General features: G+C 40.5%; 2 protein-coding genes across 4 annotated transcripts in view; one reads left to right on the plus strand and one right to left on the minus strand.

Moving 5' to 3' along the window:
- Window positions 1-390: 390 nt before the first annotated feature.
- Window positions 391-19,249, minus strand: HSP90B1 (heat shock protein 90 beta family member 1). The gene is made up of 18 exons (XM_045084771.1): window positions 19,056-19,249; window positions 17,975-18,077; window positions 17,002-17,143; window positions 16,422-16,538; window positions 15,108-15,439; window positions 10,844-10,955; window positions 10,512-10,631; window positions 9,633-9,749; window positions 7,490-7,627; window positions 7,331-7,408; window positions 7,137-7,202; window positions 6,390-6,659; window positions 5,889-6,134; window positions 4,227-4,363; window positions 1,837-1,915; window positions 1,590-1,745; window positions 1,211-1,330; window positions 391-686 (listed from the first exon to the last, which is right to left on the minus strand). The coding sequence occupies exons 1-18, from the start codon at window positions 19,102-19,104 to the stop codon at window positions 657-659; spliced, it is 2,412 nt and encodes an 803-aa protein (XP_044940706.1). The 5' UTR covers window positions 19,105-19,249; the 3' UTR covers window positions 391-656.
- A 213-nt stretch (window positions 19,250-19,462) lies between these two features.
- Window positions 19,463-26,562, plus strand: part of LOC101672852 (putative tetratricopeptide repeat protein 41) — an 84,688-nt gene continuing 77,588 nt past the window's right edge. For 2 of the 3 annotated variants that reach the window (XM_045084768.1, XM_045084770.1), the window contains exon 1: window positions 19,463-19,770. The gene's annotated coding sequence lies outside the window, so the exon portion shown is untranslated. Of the gene's footprint in view, window positions 19,771-19,794; window positions 19,965-26,562 lie in introns of those variants that run through there. The other variant, XM_045084769.1, reaches the window with a different exon arrangement.

Here is a 26,562-nt window from a genome sequence, read left to right on the forward strand (position 1 = left end):
CCTGTCAAGGATACACATCACTGGGGAAATGAACCCTGACCACCAGGTTAAGGTAGTGTCTGCCAGGATTCTCTGCTACAAAGTTACTATTTTCCCCTTTCCATACTCTAGAGAACAGCCACTAAGTCTAGTTCACTTTCAAAAAGGGAAGAGTTAAGCCCCACCTCCTGGAAGGGGGAGTGTATCTGCATATATTATTTGGGATTCTTTTGTAAGGAACACTGTCTTTTCTCTACATAGGTGACTTTTTAAAAATACTGATCTAAAAAATACTTTTCTGTAATCTGTATGGATTATTTTGTAAGGGAGAAAAACCCCCAAAACACAGGACTAAAAAGAAAAAAAGAGCTAAGTATGTACAATCATTATGAAGACAAGCATGACATGGAATATTTGGGATCTTTTTTATTTTTATACACATGACAAGATTTTACACCAAGAATAGTCAGTTAAATAGTACAAATTTACATTCATGAGGAATGTTAAAAAAAATTCAACTAAAAAAACCCACTTCTGTCTGTGACCCACAAACCCAACATTTTACAGTGCAGGGGTGAAGGGGCTGGGGGGAGCATCCAAAACAAGTCTCTCCCAAAAGAAATGACTTAAATTTCACATTCCCTCTCCACACAGGATCCAAATGGTGAGAGTATAATTTATAATTCATCTTTTTCAGCTGTAGATTTCTGTGAAAAGAGAAAAATCAGAAGACATGAAAAAATGTTAGTTCACAGAAGGTTCATGTGTAGAAAAAACCAATTCTAATGGGCCCCACAAAGTTCCATTATTTCAGAGGTAGGCTAGAACCTCACCTATAAATCTGAAAAATAATTTAGAACTCAACAGTAGGATCTATGGCCTCTGGACACAAATAATCAAGAATTAAAAATGGGCCTACTGCTGCGATATAGTAAGGAAGAAGCAGGTGGCAGACTATAGAAGCCTTATGGGCTTAAAAAAATCTATTTAACAAGAATGGACGCTAAAACAAAGAAACAAACGGAATGGGACGATGAAAGCATATACTTCATTTAGAGGGAAAAAAAGGACTGGCTTCAGCTTTTGAATTTGGTATTAGAAGCCTGTTTTTTTGGCGGATTTCCTGAAGTCTGACTTCTGGAAGCTACATAGGCCTAATACCAGAACTAAAAAGAAGTTTGCCTAATTTTCCAAGAACTAAAATGCGAGCCCCATTCTTGACTTGCTATACCTTTACTGTTTCTTCTTCTTCGTCTGTTCCTGCATCCATTTCTTCTTCCTCGTCTTGCTCTGTGTCTTCTGTGGTGTCCTCTGTTGTTTCTTCAGGTTCTTCTTCGGGTTCTTCTTCCACCTAAGGGCAACATGTATGAACTCATTCATGGATCCAGTATTTTGGGTCTATTTTCACTTTATTCATTTAAATGTGTAATATTATAATTAACTTCACTCCTGTTCTACCCACAACTGTAGAGTGAATATGCTAATTAGTTAACAGTCACACTAACAAAGGGAGACAGATTAAAAAAAAAGTCTATGAAAAGGGAATTTCTTATTAATTCTAGCAGTGTGTGACACTGGAGGATTTGAACATTCCATAAATTATTTCAAACCTTTGCATCAGGGTCAATGTTTAAACTCAGGCGAAGCATTCTTTCTATTCGATCTCCATAGGCTTTAGTGTCTGGTAATAGATATCCCGACCGCAGTGTTGCCGTTTCAAACAAAACCACAGCAAGATCTGAAACAGTTTTGTCATCTTCATCTTCCTAAGATGGAAGAAGGGACATCACATTAATATTAAAAGGTACAAAGTAGTCCAATTAAAAGATAAAGGAGTAAGGCTGCAATATCACTCACCTTAACCCGTCGAAGCATGTCTTTGATCAGGGGATGTCTGGGATTAATTTCAAATGTTTTCTTCTGGCTGGCATAGTAACTGGTAAGGGATAAAAATGACCATTATGAAACATCAAATTTCACATGAGGAATTTAAGCAGCAGGGCGGGGGACTGTGGGGGGGGTAGGGAAGGAAAAAATGAAACAAGATGGGGTTGGGAGGGAGACAAACCATAAGAGACTCTTAATCTCACCGAACAAACTGAGGGTTGCTGGGGGCTGAGGGGTAGGGATAGGGTGGTGGGGTTATGGACATTGGGGAGGGTAAGTGCTGTGAAATGTGTAGGACTGATGATTCACAGACCTGTACCCGGAAGCAAATAATACATTATATGTTAAGAAAAATAATTAAAAAAAAAAAAGAAACATCAAATTTCAGAATCCATACATTTTCCATGTTCTATACATTTTTACAATTACAGAGAACTCCTGGGAAAAAAATCAACACTATTTATATCACTACACCATGCTTTGCCTTTTAAATAGGGATGGGCAAGGTGTGATAGAAGAGTGCCGTAAAGAGAATTATTTACTAATGCATCTCAAGTGCCTACAGCTTTGCTGAATGGATGAATGGATTTAGTGCCGTCTCCATCGACTCTTAATTTATTCTCACTTAACTGCAGCTCGGTGTTCCACAGAATTCGGAAACAACCAGGCAGTTTCTGCCTGCTGGTCTGTTACTACCTTTACCATGATGCCTTCACCAATATGGTTCCAGGATAAACTCTTTCTTCTATTGGAGCTCAGCTCTCAATGCATTCTAGTCTACCTTCATCATGTTTGTCAGTTGGGACGGTCCTCCCTCCTACAGCTGAGGAGAGGGAGGAGCTACCTCTATCCCTATCTTGGTATACCTGGTACAGATGCAGAGTTTAGAAGATTACGACTTGATCCATTATCCTACTGCCAGAAAGACAGCAGTGACGTCTACTTAGACCACCAAGGTAAAGATACAGTAGGTAAGTGTTTGCTGGATGGAAGAGAACTTCCCATTAATAAATGACTGAATTAGACAGACATTTATATAATAACTGCTATACTGCTGCAATGGGATTAAGTAGAAACCTGTTTCCCAAACGAATTTTTTTTTTATTCTTCTTCTTTTTTTTTTTTAAAGATTTTATTTATTTATTTGACAGAGAGAAATCCCAAGTAGTCGGAGAGGCAGGCAGAGAGAGAGAGAGAGGGAAGCAGGCTCCCTGCTGAGCAGAGAGCCCGATGCGGGACTCGATCCCAGGACCCTGAGATCATGACCTGAGCTGAAGGCAGTGGCTTAACCCAATGAGCCACCCGGGCGCTTCTATTATTATTTCTTTTAAAGATTTTAATTTGACAGAGATCACAAGCAGGCAGAGAGGCAGGCAGAGGGTGGTGGTGGGGGAGGGGAGTAGGCTCCCTGCTGAGCAGAGAGCCCAATGTGGGGCTCCATCCTAGAACCCTGAGATGACCTGAGCCAAAGGCAGAGGCTTAACCTACTGAGCCATCCAGGCGCCCCCTGAATTTTATAATCTATAAAATCTTGAGGGGGGCAAGACATGTAAGCAAGATGCCATTTTAGCATTTTACAGTGGAAACCTTATACTTGTAGAGTCTCACTAAATATGGAATGCACCTTATATAAAAAAATACAGATAAAGTTTTGGAATTGTGACAATGGAGACTACACTTGTGAGAAGAATCCTAAGCTAGGCCTTGGGGAAACGTAGGATGATCAGAGAGCAAATTAAAAAAAAAATTCCAGGTGGGAGAAGGGAAAATGAAAGCAGGGAAGAAGTCATTTTCAAGACTATTGCTGTGACTTTAAAATATAAATTTGGCATATATATTTCTTGAAAATAAGGGATACTGAAGACCCAGTGTAACTCTAGTACTTAGCCCTTTAGTTCATAAACTTGTTCTCAGGGGCCCAATACCCTTTATTTTGTGGGGCATTTTGGAAGGAAGGGGAGATGGCACTTAAAAAAAGGGACTGAATTCATTAATCTAATGTCATTGTCATTAACCTCCTCTGTAACTATTAGTATCTAAAAATGTCCAAGAAGCCCAGATACCAGGCCAAGTATATAATCGAGAGCAAAAATAAAAAACTATGTATGTCACAGATTAAGAAAATTTCCTTTTGTGTATAAAAATACCATAAAATAAATCATGAGCCCAACACCTCTCCTTTATCAGTCTAATGTCAGAGCAGAGGAATCCGAAAACTTGTAAACTTGTGTCATCTAATATAAAGCAGGAGTGGGGGACGCTTAATGCCATCAGCTCTTTGTACAGAAGCTGACATCATCTGCTAAAGGCAGGCCGGACAAGAACTAACACCTTGCCAGGGACCTTCCAAGGAGGCTTACTTGGTAGAGATGTCTTTGCCCGTCTGGTATGCCTGAGCTTTCATGATTCTCTCCATGTTGCCAGACCACCCGTACTGGCTAGCGACGAGAGCACATGGAGACTCTGTCAGACGCTGAGATACCACAGCCTTTTCAATCTTAGGATAAGAAACCAAAAGTGAGATACATGTAAGTACAAACAGTTAAGGTCATTCAGTAACTAAGGATTCAGCACAAAGAGATGCAAGTCCTAAAAATATCTCTTATTCAGATTTTCAAAAGATTCTTATCTTTAATAATCTGAAATTTTCAAAAAATAAACCTTTGAAGCACATGAAACAAATTTAAACAGCAAAAATTTAAGTCATTTGAAAAAAAAACAGTATTAAACTACAGAAAATTTTCAGTAATAAAGAAAAAAACTGAATAGTATCCACATACAGAAAAACCACTGTTTTCCTTTTAGTTCTTTGTAGTTTATAACACTTTTTAAATCTAATTAATTAATTAACTTATTTTTAAGAAGATTTTGACAGCGGGAGAGCAGGGGGAGTAGCAGAGGAGAGAAGCAGACTCCCCACTGAGCAGGAGCCCAATGTGGGGCTTGATCCCAGGCCCCTAGGATCATGGCCTGAGCCGAAGGCAGACACTTAACTGACTGAACCACCCAAATGCCCCCATTTTTTTTTTTTTTTTTTCTTTTAAAGTAGGAGTGCCTGGGTGTCTCAGTTAAGACTCTGACTTTTGATTTTGGCTCAGGTCATGACCTCAGGGTTCAAAGATTGAGTTCCCTCTGCTCCTCTACCTTTTTTTTTAAAAATAAAGATTTTATTTTATTTATTTATTTATTTATTTATTTATTTATTTATTTAAAGATTTATTTATTTATTTAAAGATTTATTTATTTAAAGATTTTATTTATTTATTTGACAGACAGAGAGAGATCTCACTTGTGGGCAAAGCAGCAGGCAGAGAAAGGGAAGCAAGCCCCTGCTGAGCAGAGAGCCCGATGCAGGGCTCAATCCCAGGATCCTGAGATCATGACCTGAGCCGAAGGCAGAGGCTTAACCCACTGAGCTACTCAGGTGCCCTCCTCTACCTGCTTGTATACTCTCTTAAAACAAATGAACCAAAAAACCAAAAGCAAAAAACCAAAAGCAAAAAAACAAAAAACAAAAAACAAAAAAAAAACACCCCAAACCCCCAAAAAACAAAAAACAGGCTCCACACCCAACAAGGGGCTCAAACTCATGACCCTGAGATCAAGAGTCACAGAGTCAGCCAGGCCCCTGTAATTTATACATTTTAAGCTCAGAGCACCTGGGTGGCTCAGTTGTTAAGCATTTGTCTGCCTTCAGCGCAGGTCGAGATCTCCCGGTCCTGGGATGGAGCACTACTTTGGGCTCCCTGCTTGGTGGGGAGCCTGCTTCTCCCTCTCCCATTCCCCATGCTTATGTTCCCTCTCTTGCTGTCTCTCCCTATGTCAATTAAATGAATAAATAAAATCTTTAAAAAAATTTTTTTTAAAGCTCAGCCTCACCAAAATTTAACAGTATTAAACACTGTTCTGGACAACTTTTAGTGGTTACAAGGTAACCAGAAGTGAAGTTTAATTTGTTGACAAAACAAAAAAAGAAAATGCAGACGCTAAAATTTCACAAGTTCTAATTTCCAGAAGAATACCTTGTCCTTAAGAGCTTTATCTTTCATCCAATTGAGCAGAGGCTCAAATTCTTTCTCAACTGCTTCACGACTCTCCTTCGTTTTCTCACTTTCATCAAATTTCACACCTTCTTTGGCAACATTCTGGAACCTTTTGCCATCAAACTCAGGAAGAGCCTGAATGCAGTATTCATCCACAGGTTCTGTGAGGTAAATCACTTCATAGCCCTTTTTCAGAAGTCGCTCCACAAATGGAGAAGATTCAGCCTATAACATGAAGAGAAGTGATGAAGTTTCCAAGATTTAGCCTTGGCATACTTGTTCACCTTAGTATCTACATTTATATATACAGGAACAATCCCATTTTACAAGTGGAGAAATAAGAAGTGCAGAGAATATAATGACTTTTCTGTCAGTGACTGACCAGGCCTCATGATGACTCTAGTTCACCATGACATTTTTTTTTTTTCCTTTCTCAAGAGTTGGCTATGTATCAGGATGCCTGACAGGAGTTCATCTCACCTCTTTTCTGCTGGACCCAGCCATGAAGTAGATTTTGTCTTGTTTCTCCTTCATTCTTTCCACATACTGGTCTAGACTGGTAATGTCACTTGGATGATGAGAAGATTGGAATCTAAGAAGTTTAGCAAGACGTGTTCGATTTGAGTGGTCTTCAATCACACCAAGCTTGATGTTGGTACCAAATTCTTTCCAAAAAGTATCATTGTACTTCTCATCAGCAATCTTCTTGATCATGTCCAGAGTTTTACGGACAAGCTTCTTTCTAATCACCTACATGAAATTAAAGAATAACTTATTAAAGAATGTCCTCTCAAACTTTTGAGACCCTACCATATTTAAGACAGCAGAGGAATATTGGTAAAGATAAAAAGACCAGGCACTGTCACTGCCACTTATCAAGCGGCAGGGAATGGTGAGCAAGCCTGTGTCACACTGAGCAGAAACGAAGTTGTCAGTGGAAACAGTCACAAGATCACTTTGACATTTATGTTCTATCTTTAGACCAGACAGTGGGCTTATATAGGTGTTTACTATGTAATTCTTTCAACTTTTCTATCGGTTTGAAACTCTCATTAACTAGTAGGGAGAAAACAATCAGATTCTTAGGATTTAATAATTCCAGAATAAAATTAAGTTCTTCAGCTAGAGAGCCAAGGACTAGTCTCCATATCTGGTGACTCCACTAACAGAGCCTGTCCTCTGAAGCCCAAAGAGAAAGGCAGCCAGTCTCTTCCCAGAGACACTGACCTTAAGCAGTTTATGTTGCTGAAGAGTTTCCCGGGAAACATTCAAGGGGAGGTCATCTGAGTCCACCTTTAGACGGCAAAAGAAAAGTTCAATGAGCGATAGAAACTGTGAAAAAACCAAACCAACAAACCAAAAAAATTACTTCCAACCCTCGTTTTTTAAGGACCCCCTTCTCGTTATCTTTAGATACTTACAACACCCTTGACGAAATTAAGGTACTTGGGCATCATATCGTGGAAGTCATCTGTGATGAATACTCGGCGCACATAGAGCTAAGCAGGGGAAAAAGAAAGTCACTTTCTGGAAATTAAACTTTAAAATTCTAAACTCAGTTTTTACATTTAAAAACTCACCTTAATGTAATCACTCTTCTTAGATCCATATTCGTCAAACAGACCACGTGGAGCAGAGGTAGGTACGAATAAAATGGATTTGAAGGTAACTTCCCCTTCAGCAGTAAAGTGGATATAAGCCATGGGGTCATCACTTTCCTATGGAAAGATGTCATTTAGTCATTCCAAAGGCACCAGAAAAAGGCAGTGCAAAGGCTAAGTGATTCATCACGTGATACACCCTAAGATAAGCCTTTATTTAGCAAAAAAAAGTTCTCTCACCAACAAAAGTGGGGGTGGGGGTGTGGAGGAAAGAAGAACAGTCAAGACCGCTATTCGAACTGGCTAGACACGGTGGTTTTGCTGATGATCACTGATCATCATCAATAAACAGCATCACTGGATCTCCTAAACTCGGGGGAGAATGGAGGAGTCTAGGTTCCACATTTGTCAAAGAACAGGGGAGAAAAATCATCTTGTCTTATTGACAGTATACAATGCTGCATGAGTGTACTGTTCCACCATGAGAAGTTCTCAGGAACAGTTTTCTTCCTTTGGGATATGGACTATAGCAGTGGCTACAATGAAGTATGTAAATAAATAAAAAAACCCAAATTTCCTAGATTTGCATTATCCATTACCGTACCCATTTGTGGGTACTAAGCACTTGAAATGCAGCTAATCCAAATTGGGATACTTATGGGTTAAATGTAAATATAGATAACCAGACTTTGAAGATACGGTACAAAAAACAAAAACAAAAACCCAAAAAACCCAAACGTGTCATTAATTGAATAATGATTACATGTTAAAATAAAAATATTTTGGGTATGTTGGATTAAATAAAATATAAAATTTATACAAAATATAAAACATTAAAATTAACCACACCCATTTCAACTTTTAAAGATTGTATTTATTTGAGAGAGAGTGCGTGTGCGTGCAAGCGAGCACCAGTGGGGGTTAAAGAGAGGAGGGAAGCAGACTCCCTGCTAGCAGGGAGCCCAACATGGGGCTAGGGCTAGAGATCATGACCTGAGCTGAAGGCAGACACTTAACTGAGGCACCCAGGCGCCCTATTTCAACTTTTAAAAATGTGCCTATGTAGCTCACATTACATTTCTAATACAGCTATCCCAGAAGAGAGTATGTTACATTTGTATAAACTGAAGACTCTTCATGGGAATAAAAGTGGAGGCAGAACCAAGAGGACAGTTTTAAGAAATAAAACTTAAGGGATGGTTGGATGTTAACGTAAGGAAAACAAAGAAGGTTAAGAAACAAATCAAAAGAATAAAGATTAAAGAACAAACACAACCACAGCAAGTCAAGTTTTATCTAGCCATGCTAAATGTTTTGTACAAAATGCTGTATGAGGAAATATTAACTTGAAATAATCTTAATGAATGCTAGTTTTGGATTCTACAGTTAAAAAGGATCAGTAAAAGGAAATAGGTAAGGAAGCAAAGATCTAGTAATTATTCTTAAGCATACAATCTCACAATAAATGTTTGAGGTTTTACATAGGCTTTTTAAAGGTTAGGTTAAAAGCCAGATGAAATCAACAAACATAAAGCAGAATCAGACCTATAGGTACAGGGAACTGATGGTTGCCAGAGAGGGTAGGGAATGGACAAAACAGGTTAAAGGGAGTAAAAGATACAAGCTTCCACTTATGTAATCAGTAAGTCATGGGAATAAACAGTACAGCACAGGGAATAGTCAATGACACTGGAACAGTGTTGTATGGTGACAGATGGTAGCACATTTGTGGGAAGCACAGCAGAGTACACAGATACTGAATCACTAGTGTACACCTGAAACTAATGGAACACTGTATGTCGGCTCTCAAAAAAATTAAAAAAATAAAAGGTACTCATCCTTGAGTGGAAGAAAGCCAATAATGTTAAAAGCCATTCAATGTAAGATACATTTTATGGCAATCATCCACCTACCTATGTAGGTAGTTAAATCTTTTTTGTAACACAGACCCCTTGGCCATCTGGTGAAGCCTATGCCTCCTCAGGAGTAAATTCTTAAAATGCATACGTAATATGAAACACACAAGATTAAAAAGGAAACCAACTGTGTTGAAACAGTTATAAAACAATCAAAAAACGCTTTTGATTTAGTAATGTTCATCACATTATAAAATAATACTTACCTTTGAAAATGATTTGTAGAAAGCTTTGTATTCATCCTCTTCTACTTCTTTTGATGGTCTCTGCCATATTGGTTTGATGTCGTTCATAAGTTCCCAATCCCAGACGGTTTTTTCTACCTGAAGTCAGAGTACATGGTCAGCCAGCCCCAGTGATACCAGCAGGAACTAGAACCTTAGGACAATTCAGATGAATGTGGGAAGCACCGATAGGCACTGCTGAACTTTGCTAAACTACTGTGGTTCCTGCCAATGCGATAGAAAAATTCAAAAATAATTCTCTCAACATTTAAGACTGATCTATAATGCAAAGAAGGCAACCCGTTACCATTATAACTGACAGAAAGCCAACTAAAGGTTTTTTCCATTATTTAAGTAGCTACAATGTTACTTCTTGAAAATATCTGTTTTGAGATTAGAAGGATATATACACATTAATTATTCCTACTTCAGGACTTACAGCAATCTAACATCTTACAATAAATATTCCTCAAACCTACCACTACTTCCACCTGCTCTGCCACCTGAAGAGGTCAGAGAGCTAATATTATGGTTAATATCTGTATGACAAAAGATGCAGAAAGATTTTTAAGATCTTAAAACTTGGAATATGATAAGCTAGTCCTGGGCAATATATAGAACTCAGAAAACTGCCTAAAAATGATCTGTGTTTGCTACTTAAAACTTCCCACAGGCAGAAAACATACACACTAGCAAATAAATTTAGTTCTTGTTTTTAAGGTGGGCCTATAGACTTAAATCTGGAGAAAAAAAGTCCTTAAAAAATTAAAACTTAACTCCGATCAGTCTGTGCATACTTGGGTTTCTGTGTTTTCTCAAACATGTCCTGAACACTTTAGTGTGGAGATGAACCAGACTTACTTTTTTGGTTTTTGGTTTTTTTTCCTCTTCTTCTTCTTCCACTGCAGCTTCATCATCAGAATCTTCTTTTTCTTCTTTTGCTGCTTCTTCTTCCTCCATGGGCTCCTCAACAGTTTCAGTCTGTAGAAGCAGAATTACAGTTAAATTCTTTTATTTCATAATGCTGTCTAGCGAGTATGAAAGGCAATGACAGCTCCAAAAAATAGGTCTTCAATATGAAAATCCTGAGTATCCTGCACTGAAAGAAACACACTGAGCCCTTGGTTTTTTTTTAAGTGTTATTTAAATATATGCCCACATAATACACATAAATTTTGTCAGTGTAGATTTACCTTGCTGCTCCACACATAAATTGGGAAGTTTATAAACTGTGAGTATTTCTTGACGAGATTTTTAATTGTGTCCAATTCAAGGTAATCAGATGCTTCTTCTTTCAAAACTAGTCTGAAAGGAAAATAGGACATTTATTGAAAGACATCCTTGGTTTAAAAGATTTGATAATAAAATTCAAAATACCTTCCTGGTAAAGCTAATGGCCAGCAGTTTGGTGTAATCCAGGATGGCCTGGTTTTCACCAACGACGGTTGGTGAGCTAAACATACCAAACAGGAGTACAGTAGCGGGGAGACTCTTCCTTGCGTCCCTCAAGTGGAAAATATCCTTAGTTCCAAGTAAACAGTGCAAATGTTCCAATTTTCTGAATATGTTGGGTTTTTTGTTTAGGTTTTGTGTGTTTAGTTTTTTCATTTGAAGAACCGAAATGTTAAATTAGCTCAAGGTAAGAAGGTACTGGGGCGCCTGGGTGGCTTAGTGGGTTAAAGCCTCTGCCTTTGGCTCAGGTCATGATCCCAGGATTCTGGGATTGAGCCCTGCATTGGGCTCTCTGCTCAGCAGGGAGCCTGTTTCTTCCTCTCTCTGCCTGTTTGTGATCTCTAATAAATAAATTAAAAAAAAAAAAAAAGGTAAGAAGGCACTGAAATATTCTGGAGAAAAATGGAATGACATGCACTCTGATAGTTACTTTAGAAATCTAATGACTATCATAGATAATCAGGTGCACCTGGCTGGCTCAGTTGGAAGACTGAGATTCTTGATCTCGGGGTTGAGAGTTTGAGTCCCATGTTGGGTGTGCAAATTACTTAAAAATAAAACCTTAAAAAAAAATTCTCTCCTATAGAGAGTGAACACTTAAAAACATATTCCTTAAAAAAGCTAGGAAATTAATCTTATTATTTTTATCTCCACTGTCCAAAACAGTACTTAAGATTTCATTTTTAATAAAATTTAAAGTTAGTTCTTTAATTGCACTGCCATTTTCTAGGTATTCAGTAGACAAATGTGCCTAGTAGCTTCCATACCAGACGGTGCAGAGGTAGAATACTTCTAGAGCTCTACTGGACAGCACTGGCTTAGATAGTTCTAATACTGAAAATTGCAGCATTGTTTCTTCTTCTTTACTGTCCCTTCTGCAAATCCCTCCTCCACTCACCACTAATAACACATCTTTAACATACCCTCAAACACAGTGTGGAGCACACGTTTTGGTGTTTGTGCTCCCAATAAATAAATATGGCCCATGTTGTATCATGGGTCCCTTCTGGATTCAAAAAGCTTACAGTTTAGTGCCATTAACAAGAGGCAGATCATTCATGATGACGCAGGCTAATGAAGTGGCTGAGCCTCTGGTTTCAGAACATTTTTCTTAGTGGTGTGGGGTTGGAGGAAAGTTCAGTTGTGGATCCAAGTTCAAGATGATGGTTACATCTTAGAGGTATTCAAAAGGCCACTGGATATATGAATGAAGAACCCAGTAGGGAGATCTAGACCTAGATCTCCAATCTAAGATTGGCAAACTATGGCTGACACCCGTAAGAAATTTCACCGGGACACAACCTCATCATGTATTGTCTATGGTCACTTTCGAGCAAGAACATCAGAGTTGTGACATATAACAGATCTGTCCAAATGCTTAAAATATTTACTAGCTGGCCCTCGGGAAAAAGTCAGCTGACTCCTGATCCAGACTAAGAATAGAGATTTGAGAACCCTGAGCAAGAACTGGAAGCCAAATCCATCACGGTAAGACGACTGCACAAGGAACACAAAAATAATGAGGAAGGACTGACAGTTATCTTTGAAAGAGAGATACTGTCAACATTTAAGCAACAGGCAAAGGAAACAAAAAGATATTCAGGGTCATGGAAACTAGGTACTACGCGGATGGTGTTATATAGATAGCAAATTATATAGGAAACAAGAGGAAAACTCAGGAAAAAAGAAAATTTCAATTTAAATTTCACTAAAATATGACTAAAAATCGACTGGATTTAGCGACAAGATTACTGGGGACTTATTTCAATGGAAAGGTGGTAGATAACATCAGTGGGGGCGTGGCACCACCTCTCTTCTTTCCCCTCTGACACTTGAACATGTTTACATTTTGATGGGAAAGAGGGAGTGTGTGGAAAAGAGTAACTTCAAAAGATGGGGTTGGAATTAATTTATGCGTAGCCTCTGAGGAGGCAGGAGGCAGGCAGCAGATCAGTAGTAGTGACCAGCTTTAGGGAAAAATGTAGAATACCTCCCTTACAGTAGGAAGGACAGAAGCAAATGTTCTAGTTTACTGGATGCTAATTTCATGATCTCTTTGAATCCTCACAAACTTGCTCCTAAGAGTACAGCAGGGGCTAATTTAGGGGTGGGAACAGAAGTAGGTAGGCACTCATATGTTTGATGGCTTCTATTTTATTAGTCAAATAGAAGATGAAATAATGTCTTTAAGGCGGGACCTTGACCTCATCACTTTCTTGCCTTCTCTTTCCTTCTTCCTTTGGCCATTCTAGACTGTCAGTCCCTTAAATGGGCATCATGTCTTTGGAACTTCCAACATACTGTGCTTGCTTCCTAGAATATTGGAACCTAACTTACCACGATTTCAGAAAGTCTTCCTGATAAGGGAAGTGTTCTCTAGCTTCCTTTCTGGCATTTGCCACTCTGAAATTAACGCATGTTTTTCTTCTTTATTAGAACTAGCCACATGGAAGCAATGACCGCACTGGTCTTATACCCCACTGGAGTCCTAGACCCTAACAGGTGATAGGCACTCAAATGATTATCTGCTGAATAAATGCTGGGGTAGAAGGACTTGAAGGAAAATGGCAACTTTGCTCAGGGTTTGTAAGGTTTCACTCAGTCATCAGCCATCCATGCTACGTGCACGAAGCTGTCCTGATTACCCATATTCACTCCTAGAAACATCTGCTGGTCAAGTGTTAGGCTCTGGGAATGGAACAGTCTAGCAATGTTTGCTTCCATGGAGCTTCCATCTAGGTACTCTCACCTGTCTATCACCTGAGACATCAACCCTCTTGGGATGTCATTTTCTAGCTCACTGTAGTTAAGAGATGAAATTTACCTATGTTCTTTCACACCTAACAGAGAGGGCATGGGGGTGTAACTATTAGTGATGCTTCCAAATGACAGCAGGAGAGAGGACTGTGAACAACGGAGGCAGAGAAAGGTAAATTTGGAAAAGTTAGTAAAAGTACTAAAACGACTCATTTAATTAGTCTTTGTTAAAATACCATTTATGAAAATAAATACAGGAACTATTCACCTTCTAGGGTGAAGAACACTGGTCAAAATGATTGATATATACTTTCTTACACTCTATTTAATAATTCTTATGTTGAGAAGATTTAAAACTGGATTAAGAAAAAAAGTGGAGGCTGTAGGCACATTTTCACTTAGCAATGAGCAAGCCAACTGATCTCTGAAATGGGATTTCTCTGATGTGGCCTAAAGCTGGTAGCTTCATACAGCTCAGTATTTACTTGTCCTTCCCTAGGTATTAAGGAAATTTAAGTATCTTGTTATATTTGTGGAGGTGGGGCAAAAAGCTGCTCTGTTTACTTCGCAGTGCTACGAATACCAAGAGACCCTGGTCATGAGATCTATACAAGTAACGGTTACTGGCTTAGACCAAATTCTAGTTTGAATTCAACAATGTGCAACCATCCTCAAAGGAGACATCTTCCTCTGAAGAACTTTGATAAACTTTCTTCAGCCTCTTTATTTGTACCCTTTCTCTCCAACCGGTCCCCACCCGGCGCCAGTTACTACCATAGTTCAGTACTTTCAACAGCCGCTCCCAGAGTATCCGCTCATCCAGTCCTGCCACCCTCCACATCCATCTTCAGAAAACCTTAAAAAAGCTAACCCAAATGTCTATCATTGTCACCAACTGAGGGGAATTTCTTTAATCCTGGGAACATGCTGTGCCTCCTTGCCATAATCGTCCGCAGATCTGATACTTCTTTCCCAAGTCTTGCTTCTCGGGAACTCTTGAATCAACCCACTTCTGTGAGGGCTTCAATTTGCCTTCTCTCCTGCAAGAGCTAACCCTTCGACTTTTTGCTATGTATAGCAGCCATTATAAAACTCTTTGCCCTTTAGGCGGTCCTTAAAATACTTCCTCAGGTGATGGGAACAGGTCAATTTTATAGAAAAGGAATGAAAGCCCAGAGTAAGTGATTTGCTCAGAGTCCAGATCCTCACTAGGATGGTTATTTCTCATCAGCAATCAGTAATACTCACGTAATTGTTGTTCCCCGTCCTAGAGTGTTTCCTCTTGGGTCAGCAATTACAGAAAATTCATTGGAGTCAGACTCCCAGATGTGCTGGGTATCGTTGTTGTGTTTTGACGTGACAATAACCTTATCTGCTACAAGGAAGGCAGAATAGAAACCGACACCAAACTGGCCTATCAATTCAGAAGTTGACTGGCCATCTTCTTGTGCCTCAGTCATTTTGTTTAAAAACTCGCTTGTTCCAGACTTGGCTATTGTACCAAGGTTTTTAACCAGCTCTTCCCGGGTCATTCCTACACCAGTGTCTGTGACATGTAGCAGATTCTTCTCCTTGTCACACTGAAAGCAAGACAAGAACAGGACAGTTTTATTTGCTTAATACTCACAGTATGGTAAGTAAATACTGGGCTATATATTCAGAAACTACCGGCTTTGGGCCACCTCAATTCCAATACAGAAAACTAAACTGGGTCATTTTTCTCCATATAGTATTTTATGGCCTTTTCAGAAAATGTGCACCTTACATGCAAGCATCTTTCTTTATAGAGAATAACCTTAAATTCAGTGTATTTGATAAAGTATCAATGTAAAGAAGACAGAGACTGGTCTAAATTGCAAAGGGCAGAGACAGAACTAAACAAACAAGTTATTTTTGAAAAAAAAATTAAGAAAAATAGAATTTTATATTGTGACTATTTCTTTCACAGAAAATAAAAAGGTTCAAAACTTGAATGACTGTTAGATTCTATGGTGATCAACGTTCTTCACGAAATACTCCCAGCTCTGTCTTCTGGAAACATAGAAGGAATATGCTTCCTTCATTTTTGGTTATTAAGGCCATGTGACCAGTTCTGGCCAATGATCTGCAAGTGGGAGTCAAGAATGTAGCTTTCAGATTAGAGCCTTTATGGGATGGGAGACCCTCCAAGCTCTCTGTACCATGGCAACAAGCTATACTCCAGATGGTGGCTACTCAATCAGCCTGTGTCTAGGAGTGAAGATGATACAAAACAAAGGCCACAGTGGCCTGTGGTTGATGAGTTAATCCAGGGGTTAGCAAACTTTTTCTGAAAAAGGGCCAGAGAGTAAATACTTTAGGCACGTGGGCCACATGGTCTCTGTTACAACTATTCAAACCCACTGTGTAGCACAAAGGCAGTCATAGCTAACACGTAAAGGCGAAACCCCAATTTAAGCCCCTGGGCTTGGGGGGTTATCTGTTACTGCAGCATAACCTGGCCTAACTTAACTGATTTAGATTCCCTATACCTATGGACTCTTTTTTTGCTTTAGAAGAAAAGGTTTAAAGTTTTAAGCTTACCTTAATTTTGACAGTTAGTTCCTCATTTCCAGCAAGAGCATTTTCATCAGTCAGTGATATTAACCTTATCTTATCTAAAGCGTCAGAAGCATTTGAAATCAGTTCTCTCAAGAAGATCTAAATGGAAGCCAGATTTAACACATACTTTAATTACCCTCAAGATATATAAAACAGCAAATTTAAAGTCAAACTCATGTACAGAAGTGGCTCTACTCTCTTGGTAAAAGGAGGTACAGCTCTTTACACATAAGACTGTAACAACTGTAAGGAATACCCAAACTGGTAAGATTAGTAACACTCTAGTCTCATTCTAGTGATCTTTATGTATGTAACAAACAGGCCTTGGTTTGCGTGGCTGCCCTCATCCCTGTTTAGCAGACTATGAATATATTTGGAGGAAAAAGGACAAAAAGAAAATGTCCAACCACAGTAGCAGTAATTTTTATATATACTGGGTATTTAAACTGTGCTAATAATTACTAACTTGGAGTTACTACCTAAGTATATTTATTACAAAGGTAAACAAGTGTGCTACTGCACAGAGAGAAAATAGTATTATCCCAACTACATTGTTGCTTACCTCTTTATTTTTATACAATGAGTTGATGATAAGTTTCATCATTCTATTAACTTCAGCTTGGAAGGCAAATTTTTCTGACTTCTCTCTAAGTTCTCTTATTTGGGATGCATTTAATCCATCCAACTGAATAGCTTCTTCCTCTCTAAGGAAAAAAATGTTGATAAACAACTACCGCATTACTTACTTAGTTCCCCCTCCAAACACGGGATTCTGTGATGAAAGCACAGTGGTCTCAGAGGATGGTCTTAAGGGTTAAAAGGGTAAAAGGGAAGCCTATTATAAAATATTACCAATCCACTATTTCTATTATTTTACCACAGTAAAATTTTATCACCTTAGCACTAAGTTGTAATACTCAGTTCTTAAAACAGTCAGAAAAATGAACATGACTTTCCTCTACTAAAAATAAAAAGAAAGGTCATACTTCTATGTTCCCTCGCATGTGGGGCTGCCTCTTTGCCTGGGAAGCTTTGGCCTCTAAGGCTCTACAAAACTGTCAATGAAGTCCCAGGGGGCCAACTTTGAAAACACTACTCAACTGAGAGAGATCTTTTTTTAAATTATGAAGTTTAGGAGCACTTGGATGGTTGAGTCAGTAGAACACGCAACTCTTGATCTTGGGGTCAGGAGTTCACACCCCACAGGGGGGCAGAGGTTAAAACAAAAACTACTAAGTTTACACACTTACTGCATATAAAACCAATGGGTCTTGCCAAAGTCACAGAGCTTATATTCTGCAATCTAGTTATCCGAATAGTTTTCAAAAGAAATTCATCCCATTCTGACCAGTCATTCTAGGGGCAAGTTAGGAGATACTTAGGGATAACCATGCCTCATTGCCTTAACATTTTCTTTGACCGTTTCTTAGGTATTCAAATTTGGGGGGTTACATGCCATCTAGACATCTGAAGAAAAGATAAGCGATTATATTCCCGTGTTCATAAGGGCTAATGTGTTTCAAAAGAACACAAACCTCTGTACTACTTCATCATCTGTCCTTGAACCTTCTCTACTTTTCCCCAGATCCTCTTCCACTGTACCATCCACATCGACTTCATCGTCAGCTCGGACCGACCCTGAAAGATTTCACACCAGAAAACTCTTAAATCGTGGTTGCTTCGTGTACTTCTCAGAAGAAATAAAATCAAACAGGGCAAGAGTAGGGGTTGCAAAATTCAGGGGTAAATATGGGAGGTGGGGTCGGAGGAATGGACCCACTAGTTTAAAGACCCACTGTAAACCCAACTTGGTATATTTCTTATTTAAGTTCAGATCCTGAGTCCTCCAGGAGATTCTGAAACACGGAGGCTGCCATCACGTCTGAAGAGCGGCCCTCGGCCCTCGGCCCCTGGATGCTTTATAAATCAAGTCTGGCAGACTTGATACCAGGTCCCTTCCACATTCACACGTGTTGCGTGCAGGCCGAGGCAAGGCCTCCCGATTGACCATGCCAAAACTTAGACCTGCAACACCGCAGGTCAAACTACCAATAGAATTTGTGCAACCCCTGCGAGAGGAACCGAAATCGGGCCCAACTGAGCGAGGGAAGAGATGAGAGAAGCTCGAGCAAAAGTGAAGCAAACACGCTGACACCGCCTTTCTTCTGACTCAGAGCCCCACAGTCCCCAGTCCAGCACCCAAGAAAGGAAACCCGCGTTCTGACTCGCAGACCGGGTGCGAGGGTCCCCAAGCTCAGAGTGCCAAACGCTCCTGCGTCGGGCAAAAACCCTCCGGAAGGGGCACCCGCAAGGCTCCCAGGGGACCCAGAGCCCGAGAGGCGCCCCACCCCAACTTGCTCGAGACCTCTAAGCACGAATCCTAGGAGATGAGCACGAGAGTTCAGTGCTCTCGGTCCTCGCCTTTCCCTTCCACAGAGGAGAGTGTGCGAACTCCCCTGAGCCTCTTTCGAGGAAAGGCGATGAATTCCCCTGGGCCCAACGGAGGCCCCGTAATCCCCCTCCTAGGCTCAACGCCCCCAGAACCTTCGAGAAGAAGCCGCGCTTGAGGAATGGGGGGGGGCGTCCGGGGGTGCCCGCTCCTCTGGGATCACTCACCGAAGGTCAGCAGGACGCAGCAGAGGCCCAGCACCCACAGGGCCCTCATGGCGCGCGGCCGGTGAGAGTCTCAAGTCCCTTTAGATCGCAGGAGCCGCCTCCACCCCCCACCACGGGGCTCAGATCCTCACACCACTAGCCGCGCGGTCCGCCCACTACCCCCAAACAGGTCGGGCCGCTTTTCACCCCAGCCTCTCGCGGGCGGGGGACGGGAAACACGAACCCACCAATGGTGCCGCACCACGCACCCCCTCTACCCAATGGGGACTCGTGGGGGGGACAGCAGTGTACCAATCAGAGCTGTCCAGGTGCGGTGCCCCATGCCCGAAGCGTGGCTCCCTCCGATTGGTCATCCGTAGTCTCTCTTCTCCAATCAAATGACTCCGCGGGCCCTCTCACCCGGGACCGCCCCTTTGCCTGGGTAGCTTTGGCCTCTCAAGGAAACGGCCCAATGAACGTCAGCACAGAACACATCCCTCGTTTTGGAGAGGTCGCAGAGGAACCACTTCCGGAACCTTGAGCACGTTTATTCCGTGACCAGGGGAAACGGTAGTTATGGCAACGGTTCTTCGCTTTCTCCATCTAGGCGTGGGGTCACGTTGGGAATGATACCCGCGCGCCTTTTCGCAGCCAACTTTCTCTTTGGCCGTGCATCCCGGAGAAGAGAAACACGTGAGAGGTTGAAAATCCCCGGAGTACTTTTTAAAAGGAGGCGGTGAGGAACTACAGTTCCCGGCATGCAACATACCGGGGTGGGGTGGGGGTTCGCTGCATTGCATGTTGGGAATCGTAGTCTTTGGCCTGTGGGCCAGCTGCGTAGTTTATCCCTGCGGCATTTCCCACCGTGTCTTTGCCGTGATTATGTGCTGCGTGTTTTAGAACTTACGTCTTGTTCTGACTGTAGTAGAGGTTTGTATTTATTCCAGGACTCTCCAGGGTACACAGTCTGTAGAAGCAGGTCTGGAAAGCTCCGACACCTTGGCCGCGGCCGCCCTGAGTTCGGGGGTCGGCCTCTCCGAGTCTGCACTCCGCCTCCGGCTGGTAAACACGAATCTGGCTGCTCTTGCGTCACGTGGGGGCCGCCGGAGCCCTCGCAGCTTCTCCGATTAAAGTGGCCGGAACCTGCGGCCTTTCTGGTCTGGTTTGCAGGAGAGGGTAATGGGGCTGCTTTTTTTTTTTTTTTTTCTCCTCCCTTGAGGGAAACTGAGAGCAACTTTGATGCCCTCAACTCCCTAAAGTTCAGAGGCGGTGACTGGCGGCCTTAGAACCAATTGTCAGGTGGAGAGCATGTTAGTAAAGTTCTATTTAGCACAAAAAAAGGAAAAAACAAAAAAACAAAACCCTCGTTTACCGGGTGCAGGAGGATACACCTGCAGATATTTGAAAGCAAAACCTGTGGGGCTGCAAATGAGAGAGTGTGCAGCTTTGTAACTTCATAGAAATACCTACTCAGCGTTTAGAAAGACACAAAGGACCAGGTGTCTTTCCGCCTTTGGAAATTTTTTTTTATCTATTTAACCTAGTCTTTACATACCTCTCCCCCAACCCCAACTCCGACCCTGTTTCCAACAAAAAACACCCCCTTCCTTGTTGCTTCCCCCAGGAAAATGGAACTTTGAATTTGTTTGTAGATATTCCTTCGAATTCCTGAAAACAAGCTTTTCAATGACAGGCTATCATAATCTTTTTGCAACTTCCCCTATTTAGGTTTGCCAATCTTAATCTTGTGGTTGGTGTTTACACATTGTGGTGGTGACTTATTTACATCTGCTCAAATTACCAACATTTGTTACTAGTAAGCAAAGGTACCTTACAAAGCTTTTTTAAAAATGCTTTTGTGCTTTATCTTTTTTTTTTTAAAGGGTGAGAATTACATTCAGAAATCTCAATTAATTGGATTCTTAAATATTTTAACTCCCTTTTTTTTTTTTTTTTTTTTTTTTTTTGCTTTCAGAAAAGATGAGTTCTTTCACTTTTCTGCATTTCACAACTCAACTTTTTCAGCTCTTTCTCTAGCTCTGAACAGCTAAGCAACCAGTTCTGAAATTGCAAATTCTGTCTTAACGGGTCAGTGGTGCTAGTTGGTGTTGCACCTGGAGGGAACTGAGAATGAGACATGTCCTCCAAAATAGAACCAATGCTTGTGAGTTGATGTTTCACCGGATGATGGTGGGAATTTCTGAGGCAGGCAGGATGTAAGACATAGACTGGCAGAATGTGGCAGGATACCTGACTTTGCACCCTGTGCAAAGAAAGGACAGCTTATTCAGATCCCAGTCTTGCATCTTGTCACCTGGAGTGTCCACCTCTTCTGACTTTTTACCTATTATTGATTCTCACATCCCATTTTGGTCCAGTTCCTCTGGAACTTACACTCCATGCTGTTACTAAGCTCCCTACCTTTGGCTCTGATTCCCTTGCTTCCTAATTTTAGTTTTTCCCTTTGACACTGTATATCCAAGGACACTATGGGAAACAATTACCTTTAGTGTTGTTGGTAAATCTCTTCTTGGAAGAGAAAATCATATAGACAAAGGGGTGCCATTATGGGCAAAGGTGTTGCTAACCTGGTATACAGATGTAGTCCAGCAGTGAGGAGGCAGAGTGCAGACCAGGGAGATTAAGGCAGGAAAACAGTTGGAATTAGGGAGCTTAAGGAATGGGGGTGAGCACCAAGGTGAATTTGTTAGCTGATTGGTTCATTCATTCATTCAACAAGTGTTGATCTGGTACATGCCAGGGGTTATGCAAGGTGCTGGCTGTATAAGGGTGAGGGATATAGATGCGGTCTCTGGGCAGAGCTTGAACAGATAGTAACAGGGGAGTTGCGTAAGTGCATGGATCTTATTTAAAGTGAAGCAAGGCTGGGAGGAATGACTGCAGAATATGAGGGGACTTTTCAGAGTGATGGAAGTGCTTTTGATCTTGATTTTGGTAGTGGTAAAAACACATGGCAGTAAAAGCTCTACGCTTAAAGAAAAGTGGATTTTGTTACATGTAAATTGTACCTTGATCAAAGGAACTGATAGCAACTGTCATTCTAAACAGCAAAACACCAAAACCCCCTGCTTCAGTAGGAATCAGGAACCAGCCAGACATGCCTGATTTTGTCAGTATTGTCTCACACTGTTTTGGAGTGTCTAAGACAAGAAAATGGGGTAATTGTCATTAATTTTAGGAAAGTCAAAGTCATTTATTTTGAAATTCCTTCTCGCTGGTGAAGTAACTGTATACCCTGGAAACCCAAGAGACTCCAGTTAGGGAGAAAACATTATAATGAGTATGAAAATCTGGTAAACAATAAATATATAAAAACCAATAGACTTGCTCTAATCTTGCAAAAAGCACACAGAACTGGAAATTTCAAAGACTTCATGGAGGGGTGCCTAGGTGGCTCAGTTGTTTAAGCGACCAACTCTTGATTTCAGCTCAAGTCTTGATCTCAGGGTAGTGAGTTTAAGCCCCACATTGAGCTCCACTCTGGGCATGGAGCTTGCTTTAAATTTTTTTTTTTTAAGATTTTATTTATTTATTTGACAGACAGAGATCACAAGTAGGCAGAGGCAGGCAGAGAGAGAGGAAGGGAAGCAGGCTCCCCGCTGAGCAGAGAGCCCAACGCAGGGCTCCATCCCAGGACCCTGGGATCATGACCTGAGCCGAAGGCAGAGGCTTTAACCCACTGAGCCACCCAGGTGCCCCCCTCTTTTAAAAAAAATTTTTTTTTTCTTTGGTGGAGCTTATTTAAAAAAAAAAAAATCCAGTTTAGAAGAGAATGAGAGCACCTGTGATCACACACTAGGGATGCAGGAAACCTTTGCGGATTGAAGCCAGAAAATGCAACAAAAGGCAGAGGGTGTTTACCAGGCCTCCTCTCTGCTGGGCCCTGAATTCCAGTTTTTGTCTTTCTAGCACTGGCACCATGAGACTGCTGCTTTTCAGCATTGTGCTTTCTTCCAAGAATATAGGTTCCGTGTGGCATAAGAACCAGCAAGTATTTTGAGGGAAAAAACCAGCAGAGAATGTAGGGCTCACTTAGCAACGCTTCCTTTCTTTCTGGAATCTTGTCTCCTCAAATCCTGATGCCTTTAAAGAAATTCTCAAGTATCTTATCTGGCTTTTCTTCTTGTTCTGGCCTAAGGGTTGTCTGCCTCACATTGTCCATCATAGTAAATTATACAAGTAGATGTGTCTATCCATGGGAGATACCGAACTCCGTGGTCCTATTTGAAGGTTTCCAAAAAAAAAAAAAACAATTTTAGAGGAGACACTAAACAATCATAATTATTTTCTTTTATTAACTTTCGGGTAGTTTTTCATCAAGCAATTTATGTAATGTTTAATGTTTCCAAACCTGAACTTGTATTATTTTGGCTATAGAACAATAAATGTGTTTCTAAATATTTAATGAAACTGTAGTTTTATCTTATTTTTGACTAGTTTTTGCTGTGAAATATTTTGTGATCTTTTCCCTATACCCTGCCCCAGCTTACCCTAAATTAGCTTGCTTGAGAATTGACCTTGGATTTATAAAATGGTCACCTGCATTGGCTAATAAAATGTCTGGGTGCTATAACTTTCTTATACAATTAGAAAATTTAAGCCCTTTTTTTAAAAGATTTTATTTATTTATTAAAGATTTTATTTACTTATTTGACAGAGATCATAAGTAGGGAGAGAGGCAGACAGAGAGGAAGGGAAGCAGGCTCCCTGCCAAGCAGAGAGCCCAATTCGGGGCTCGATCCCAGGACCCCCGGATCATGACCGGAGCCGAAGGCAGAGGCTTTAACCCACTGAGCCACCCAGACGCCCCTATTTATTTATTTATTTGATAGAGCACATGTGAGAGCGCACAAGCAGGGGGAACAGCAGAGGAAAAGGGAGATGCAGGCTCTAAACTGAGCAGGGAGCCCTTCTGGGGGCTTGATCCAGGGACCCTGGGGTTATAACCTGAGCAGAAGGCAGTCACTTGACCGATTGAGCCACACAGGTGCTCCTATACCTGTTTTAAATTAAATTCACCTGTAGTCTTATAGTTTGTATTTTATTTTCTACTAATTAAAAACAAATATCTCCCTAGAGTCTGCCTTAGAAAATTAGGTCGATTAAAAAAGTCTATCCAAGGGGCACCTGGATAGTGGGTTAAGCCTCTGCCTTTGGCTCAGGTCATGATCTCAGGGTCCTGGGATCGAGCTCCATGTTGGACTCTCTGCCCTGCTGGGAGCCTGCTTCCTCCTCTCTTTCTTTCTGCCTGCCTCTCTGCCTACTTGTGATCTCTTGTCTGTCAAATAAATAAATAAAATCTTTAAAAAAATGTCTATCCAATTGTCTTCTATCAACTTTGGATGCTAGGAGAGTGTAAAAGGAATTGAACTTCAAATAAGATTTGTTACATTTTAAGTTGTATATACAGGTGCATATTTTGCATGATCCAATTAGCCACGCTGATGATAATTTACATTAGGGACGAAATAGAATTTTAGAACTGGAAGGAATCTTGGAAATCATGTAGTTCTGCAACTTTCCCTTTAAGTTTAAAATGACAAACCGAATATATTTTCATGGTTTAAAAAAGTGCCCAGTGGGAGGGGCGCCTGGGTGGCTCAGTGGGTTAAAAAAGTGCCCAGTTGGTACAGGGAATTATAGGACAAAGGTAAAAGTTCTAGGTTCTTCCCACCTCATTGTTCCTATTCTCTAGAGGTCAGAACTGACAGAGGTTCCTTCCAGAGATTTGTTTGTATGTGTGCAAAGTACGTGTGTGTGGTAAAATTAAAGATGAAAATTTTGATTTTTTTCCAAAGATACATGGAATACACATTAGCTTATTCCATTTAATACATCTTTGATGTCTCATTCTTTTTCATCTCTCCTATTTGATAGGCATTCGTATTGTTTCTGGTTGCTATTACAGGCAATGCTGTGGAGAATGCTTTAATATGCACAGGTTTTTTATTTTTCTCTGGAAGATAAATATTTAGTTTTGGAATAGTTAGATCAAAGGGTATGTGCGTTCAAAATTCTATGGGTATTTACCAATTAATCTGAAAAAACTATACCAATTTATCTCCCATATGAAGCCTCTCTCCCCACCCCTTTTTTAAAAAAGCAGCTTAGGAAATTTGAGGTCCTGAGAAATTAAATGATGTAACTGAATTAAGTATTGGTGGGTCAAGGTAGAACTCATATTTTAAACATTTCTTACATTGTTCTAGCCACCACATACCTCTTGACTCCTTTTAAAAGATTTTTATATGCTTTTTTTAAAAAAAAAATTTATGATTTTAAAAGTCATGAATGTGTATTATTAAAAAAAATTGAAAATTAAATAAAAGGTGAAGGGAGATGAGGTGCCTGGGTGGCTCAGATCAAGACCTGCCTTCGGCTCAGGTCTTGATCCTGGAGTCCTGGGATTGAGTCCCGCATTGTGCTCCCTGCTGGGCAGGGAGTCTGCTTCTCCCTCTGATCTTTCCCCTTTCATGCTCTTTCACTCTCTCTCTCTCTCAAATAAATAAAATAAAATAAATCTTAAAAAAAAAAAAAGGTCAAGGAAGAAAATTAAAATAAGAAATGCCTTAATGAGATAAATCACTATAGACATCTTATTGTCCTCATTAAAATTTAACATGTATTTTTACATTAAAATTAGAATCACATAATAATACTGTTTTGAAACCTTTTCACTTGTCAATATATGGTAAACTTTTGCCCATATAAGCATTTTTTAATAACTTTTTTTTTTTAAGATTTTTTATTTATTTGACAGACAGAGATCACAAGTAGGCAGAGAGAGAGAGGAAGTGAAGCAGGCTCCCTGCCAAGCAGAGAGCCCGATGTGGGGCTCGATCCCAGGATCCTGGGATCATGACCTAAGTCAAAGGCAGAGGCCTTAACCCACTGAGCCACCCAGGCGCCCCGCCCATATAAGCATTTTTAAAAAGATTCTATTTATCTGATAGAAAGATACACAGCGTGTGTGTGTGGGAGGCACAAGCAGGGGGAGTGGGAAAGGGAAAAGCAGGCTTTCTGCTGAGTAGGGAGCCTGACATAGGGCTTGATCCCAGGACCCTGGGCTCTGAGCCAAAGGCAGACACTGAACAACTAAGCCACCATGTGAGGTTCCTCCATATAAACATTTTTACAAGTTATCTTTTAATGGATATACACTGTTTCACATTATGACTACACTGTGATTGTCCAATTTATTATTGTTAGTTCTTTAGTTTATAACCAATTTTTAAACCGTCATAAATATTGCTACAGTGAAAATCCTTATTGATAAATCCTTACATACAAGATGATTTTTTAAAATTGGAAAGCTTGGTAGAAAATACGACTTGTTTTGGAAGGATTTTGACAGTAAAAATTGCCCTCTGGGATAGTTGTACCAATTTACATTTCTACCATTGACATTTTAAGCATTAGAAGCTTAAAAAAAAATCTGGGGCTGTCAAGGGTAAACTTACCAAAGTTGGAACCTGTGGTCATTGTGAGTGGGGAGCAGGGGGTGTGG

This window comes from Mustela putorius, unplaced genomic scaffold, assembly GCF_011764305.1.
Source record: "Mustela putorius furo isolate JIRA1106 unplaced genomic scaffold, ASM1176430v1.1 tig00000788_pilon_pilon_pilon, whole genome shotgun sequence".
In the NCBI taxonomy this organism is placed as follows: Eukaryota; Metazoa; Chordata; class Mammalia; order Carnivora; family Mustelidae; genus Mustela; species Mustela putorius.